Consider the following 6,640-nt stretch of genomic DNA (forward strand, 5'->3'; position numbering starts at 1 on the left):
GAATTGGACCAGTTATTACCCTGATTCAGATGGTTCCCAACAGGGCCACAAAAGTAAATCTGAGGCGCCACGAGAAGATTAACAGATGAGCAGAGAAATGGTTCTGCATCACAAATTTATGCAAATTTTAACATTTGTCTAATTTTGGCTTAGTTTGTGAATCACTGGATCATTTTTAGTGTTTAAAAAAAAACTTTGGGGAAAAGTGGATGGCACCAGACAAAAGGTTTTGGAGCGTATAGGAAACGTATGGTTCTGCTTACGTTGCTTGTGCTGTAGATTTTGTTGTAATGATGTAACCATGAGCAGAAAACTCAGCTTTTAAGTTGGCAAAGCAACGGGAGCACCACAAGAGAAACTTTTCCCTTTAAGTTCAGCACCCACAAAATGTCTGAGCAGACTCTGATATCAAAGGTTTAATGAGAATGATTTTGTCTGGGGCGCCCCTGTAGTGTAAAGAGAAGACGAATTCGGAGAATGGTTTGCAGCAAACACTCAGTGAGAATTTGCTCAGCAGGAGAAACAACATCAAATGGCGAATAGTCCCGCCGGCTGTTTTTGGATTGATGAATTTAACTCCAGCCGTCTTTATGGAACAGACAAATTCAGCGCCTTTCTTCTTTTCCAGATCAAATGATGCACGCAGAGTGCTGCGAGCTGCTGTTTCCCCTCAGCTCTGTGCATCACATGCTCATGGTTAAACTCAGGCTGATGAACAAACTAGCCTAACCTACTGTTACCTAATCCTAAATTAATCTAATTAATGTACTGTAACCAACCTGTCAACTAATCTTACATTTGAAATGAAACTGGAAACTTAAGCCTGCATGGTATGAGCTGTGAAGTGGAGCCAGCGTGTTGGATTTAAAGGGAAAAGGGATTTTCTTTCCCATAAAGAATTTACAGTAAGCCATAACACAACCAGTGGTAAATACAATATACATTTCATGATGGGTTAACCTGCTGGGAAGAGCTGTTGATGCCACCCAGCTCCTCCTCTGACTCTTAGTTTATTTTCTATACTAGGTTGGTTGTGTGACATTTTACATTTTTATTGCCAACAAATCACATGAAAAGACCGAAAGCCAACATTATGTTAAAACTTTCAATAATCAATATTTTCTGACTTCCAATGGTTTCTATCTGTTCCCTATGCATCCTGTGCAGACTCAGTTTTCTAAAACAGATTCTTTCCTAAACAGAGCTAATCAGTGAATTTGTCAGGGACTATGTTCAGCAGCAGAGCAGTGAGTGTGTGCAGGAGTGAGTCAAAATAAACTACTGTGTGTTCATGGTGATTAAGGAACCTGTTAGCGAGAGCAACAATGTGGCTCATTTTAGTCTTTTTAAAGGACCAATATAGTAAGGTAAATGTGCATGTGTTTTGTGATCATGATCCAATATTTGCAGAATTTGATTTACCTGAAATCTGCTCCATTTTTATTGGATCACTCAAAAATGTAGCCAATCAGAAGAGAGACGCAGAGCCTCCTCTTTTCTCCAGAGAAAAGCCTGAGAGAGGAGATGGTAGACCACACCAAAACCACAATGAATCTTCTTATCATATTATTATTATTATCTGCCCAATTATTTGGTCATCTGCAGCCACCAACGATATTAGAAAACTTCAAATTGCACAGAACAAAGCAGCTAGGATTGCTCTCAATTGTTCACTGCATGCAAATATCTTAAAAATGCATCACAATTTATCATGGCTTCTGGTTGAAGACAGACTAAAATTAAGTCTCCTAACTTTCATGAGGAATTTGATAAACAGTAAAAAAGCACAATATTTCTTAGATCAGATAGTGTTCACCAGAAATGTCAATAAATATGCAACCAGACAATCAAGATATGATCATTTACTGGCACCTAAACCTAGAACAAACTTTTTAAAACATACTGTAATATACAGAGCCATTATAGGATGGAACACATTACCTAATAATATCAAAAAATATTAACTCAAAACACATTTTTAAAAAGGTAGTAAAAGACTATTTTTAAAAAAAAGTACAATTCAATGAGTAAGAAATATATAATGTATAATAATTTATTATAGGAATTTATTTGTGTACAGTACAACTGTTGTGGTACTGTAATGTGATGTATGATGTATTCTTTGTACCTAATAATATATTTTAGACTAGACTGTTTGCTGTTTGTGTATGAGGTGTTACTGTAACAGCGATGAATGTGAGTATGTGCTACTGTATGTTCTTTTAAAATTGCATTGGGGACCCCAGCTAATGGGAATCCTATAAATAAACAAATAAACACTTGAAATAATTAGATCCTTCATAAATACTATAATAAATAAATTAGCCTATATCAGGTTGTAAGAACGAACACAATACAGTCAATTGATTTTTTTTTTTTTTATGGGACTGGATTACAATAAGCAACAGCCTCTTTCTTAAGGACTAATTTAAGAATTTGTACCAAATCAGCTAAAGCTTAGGTAATAAAGCAGGACCAGTGTCTCCTCTACCTGTTTGAGTTCATGCTTTATTCATGAACCCCTGTCAGAGAAGAGAAATAGGCCCTATCTCTTCATGCATGACAATGTGTGAGATGGAAAATGAATTGCCGCAGCCGATTGGTTCAATGTTAATATTACTCATACGACACGGGGTTGTTTGTTCTCAGAATAGCAGGCTGTAGTTTAATAAAGCCTGTGACATATCTACCTCCAGAGCAGCGTTGCCTCCAATAAATGTGATATGACTAAAACTCCAAAGTGCCAATTTGAAACCCCCAAACTGCTGAAACTCAGGGCCAAAGGAGTCCCAGGAGCCTTCTTTACTCACACAGTGGGCTTTTCGCCTGCAGCTCCAAAAATAAACTGGGCTGTGAGCTGCGCTTTCCCTGGCCTCAGACACATTTTGTTTTGGGTTTGTTGTCAGTTTGAGACTTTGTCTGTTTCTGCCATCACGTTAAGCTGATATATTGGTTTGCTGTTCCATCTGTCACACCTCGAAGGACGTGATCTATAATCCGTGTGTTTGGATTCTCTCACAGGTCGAGTCCGCCGAGCACCATCTTCACCTCAAATCTTTCAGCAACCGACAAAGAGCTGGAGCCGAGACGATCAAGCATGGATGTGCCCAGGATGGCCGAGGGCCTCTTCAGCAGCACGCTGTCCTCGTCAGGCGGCGGCCATCACGTGCCTTCCTACCTGACGCTGGAGCAGAAGGCCGCCTTCGTCTTCGTGCTGCTGCTCTTCATCTTCCTGGCCCTGCTCATCGTGCGCTGCTTCCGCATCCTGCTGGACCCCTACCGCAGCATGCCCTCGTCCAACTGGACTGACCACACCGAGAAGGACACGTTTGATTACCGCATCGTCTGACTCCCCCGGAGGCGCGCCAATTAGAAGCGTTAAATCAAACAGACAGATTTCATGTCTAAAGAGAACTTTGGCCCCCTGAGAACAAATGACCGCCCATTCGCCGGGAAAACAGCTTTCAGGAAATCTCCCTGAGAGTTCGGACTGAAAAAAAAAAAAAAAAAAAGGGCGTTTCGACGGCAGATCGTCGTTGAAATGAGCACCAACCAGAGTTCAACAGCTTCTCCCTGCCACATCCGAAAATCTCAATTATAACCAGACAAACCAGAACAATGCTACGAAGATTACCAATCAAACAATCACCATGACCGTCAGTCTGAGCAACGCACCAGAGCCACTTAAGGTTCACCCATAACTCCCCCCAACCCCCCCGCCATCAGCTCTATCCTCCGGACTACCTCGTTCCTCCTCCATCTCATGTGTGATAGTAACTTTTCTCACATCTCACACAGGGTCGATTATCCTTTTAGGATCCAAACCAGTTGGATAATAACAGTGTTTACATCTTATCATGTTTACGTCTTTAGATTTGTATTAATAATGTAGACAATCAGTGTTTAAAATAGTTAACGGAGAAAAAAAAACATTTGAAGTGAAAACTGTTGTTTTGTTTTTTTGTTTTTTTTTGTTTCGAAAAAACATATTTTGTCTTCATTTGTGGATTGATGCGAGAGGTCCCCCAAGACTTTAATGACTGATGTGATTCGGGCGAAGAGGAGTTTCATGCCTTATGTCTCTGTAAGATATTCTGTGGTGGTTGTTACGTATATTGGTAAGACCGTGGAAAACGGCTGGTATAGAGGTCACAAAAGCAGGTTAAGTAAACGCGAGGAAAGAAACCGCGGTGGAAAAGTTCTCCCTTTAATGTCTCGGAACGGGTTTGGACGGATGGATGCCAGCAGCGAGTAACTGTAACTGTTCTGTGTGTGCGATTTAAAAAACTATTTGTCCTTCCGGTGGTCACATGGAGGGGCTGTCAGTGTCCACGTTTTTAGATGTCAGCAACCAAAAGAGGTATTGAAGAAAAAAAAAAGTTTACTGTGCTGTACCTTGTGCCTAATTTGAAAAAAAGAAGAAGTTTAAATTGATGTTTTAGGAAAAAGAAAGAAAATGGGTTCATATTTTTGTCTTTAAATGTAGAGCTCTTTTGGTTTTTTAAAGTGTGTGTGTGTAGTGCCCATTTAAAGAAAACTTAAACAGCATTTTACTGCCTGCAGTTGGTATATTGACAGTTGGTATGCCAGATCTGCAGAGAGTTGGTGATGAAGATGACGACGACCCATTTTCACATCAAACCCTTTATGAACTGATGTTGTGGCTCTTTCGTTGGGCAACTTTTCAACTGTGCGCCTTATAGTGTAGATTGTTTACAGTATCGTAGGTAGCAGAGACACCGGGGGGCGGAGATCCCCCGACTTCGCTGATGCGACGGTGTCTTTGTACTTCACGGTGATGTCATATAACTCGCTGAAAAGTTAAAAAATAATAATAATAATAATAAAGAAAAGAGAGAAAAAAACATGTTCCCTGATCTCTTTCCTGCTCGTACAGGAAGCGAACTGTGACCCTTCTGACAACATGTGATGTTCTTGTGATCTGCTGTGGCCTTCTCCTTCCCTATCGCAGATGTTGCGACGTTGTGCTGAGGTGATGTGCTTTGTTTTTTTTCCTTTGTTTTTTTTTTTTTTTTGGTTTTGTTTGGTTTCCTTTCCGCATGTATTTCTCGCAGAGTATCCCCTCTCCGTGCATGATAAATGGTGAAGTGCTTCAATCCTGATGTTGTAGCTGTGGGTCAGTTGCTCAAGCAGCTATTTCCTGTCTCTACTGGAGCCATTTTTTTTGTTTTAATCTGTTTTCCGCCTGGAGCCGCTGTTCCTTTTTTGTAATAAAAACGATCACAGTGAGCAACTGCCTTTTTTTTTTTAATGTGTTTGATTTCATTAGGTTCATTCGCGAGGCAGTAAAAGAGGCAGGTGTTAAGGACAAATAGGAAAAAGAGAGAAAAAATAATAAATGAAGAAACCCCTTCTTCTACCACCCTGCCCTTTTCAAGGCGGCCATATGCCCCAGAGGCCCGACACATTCTTTTTCCCATTTTATCAGCAGCTGGCAGTGGTAGCCAGCAGGTGTCTCGATTGGTTTTCTATGAACCCAGACACTTTGTCTGGCAAAACACTCTCACACACACAGACGCCACACACACACACACACACACACACACACATACGCCAGTCTCCAGGCTCTAGGCCCAGGCCGCTCTTTGAGTCGAGACCCTCCAGGACACCACGCAGAATAACAATCCTCCTCTCCCTGACAGCAACACTGAATATGTTGATATGCAATCATCTGCTGCACACCTCCCTAAAAGAAAAACTGCATCCTCACGTCTTCCTCATCCTGGATAAATCGACTTTTTTTTCTGAGCGAATGTGCGCCTCTGTTGTGTGTTACTTAATAATTCTGCTGATATCACACATCCACTATTTTTATTTTTTTAAATTTTTTTTTATTCTTCAGGAGGGCAGGGGAGCTGGAGCGGATCAGAATTTTAAATGCAGGCTGATCCCACAGAGGAGAAATGTACAGTCTGAGCTTTTTGGATTATTATGTAAGAGACAACCTACGTCTTTACTGAAGCCCATTTTTCACTGTTCGTTTGTTTTTGCTTTAGTTTCTTTTTTATATACATAAAGTCAAACTATTGAAGTAAATGCCATCCTGGGTTCATTGTGGTTGCAATGTGGAAGCAGAACTAAAACATGAATCATTTGTTCACACCGAGACCTGCTCTCACACAATGCATGCTGGCAGGAGGACGAAGCCAGTTTGTTACACAAGCAGCTGTAAGTAGTAGAGACAATCTGCTGGGGTGTAGAAAACACATCTGAGGCGTAATGATATTATGAATATTTATCATTTCAAAACACCTGCTCACACAAATTAATCTGATATGAAAAAGGGTATCAGTCCTCCTAAAACCTCTGTTCCTGCAAAAACAAGTTTTTTTTTTTTTTTTTTTTTCCGTGTGTAACACCCAGGGGCTTTGAAATCCTGATTATTTTGAGTGATACCCAGAATAGAAGAAGAAAAAAATCACTTTGGAACGAAAGCCTTCATTTTCTGTTTCTGAAATCTCATTAGCTCATGCCAAACAAAGATTATAATCCAATCTAAACACGCCCTTACACAGCAAGTAGCAGCGGCAGGGAACATTAAGCATTGTGGATCAATATCACAGTCATGCTTTATGCAACATGACTCATATTAAAGAAAGCCACTGATAATTGAATTATT

The 6,640-nt window shown here is 40.4% G+C and overlaps 1 protein-coding gene across 1 annotated transcript; it reads left to right on the forward strand.

The window, feature by feature from the left end:
- Window positions 1–2,977: 2,977 nt before the first annotated feature.
- LOC146971442 (cortexin-3-like) lies at window positions 2,978–5,240 on the forward strand. Its single transcript, XM_085803464.1, has one exon. The coding sequence runs from the start codon at window positions 3,098–3,100 to the stop codon at window positions 3,347–3,349; it is 252 nt and encodes an 83-aa protein (XP_085659590.1). The 5' UTR covers window positions 2,978–3,097; the 3' UTR covers window positions 3,350–5,240.
- Window positions 5,241–6,640: the final 1,400 nt, after the last annotated feature.

This window comes from Trachurus japonicus, chromosome 16 (assembly GCF_045865225.1).
Source record: "Trachurus japonicus isolate A0001 chromosome 16, Traja_1.0".
Taxonomy (NCBI): domain Eukaryota; kingdom Metazoa; phylum Chordata; class Actinopteri; order Carangiformes; family Carangidae; genus Trachurus; species Trachurus japonicus.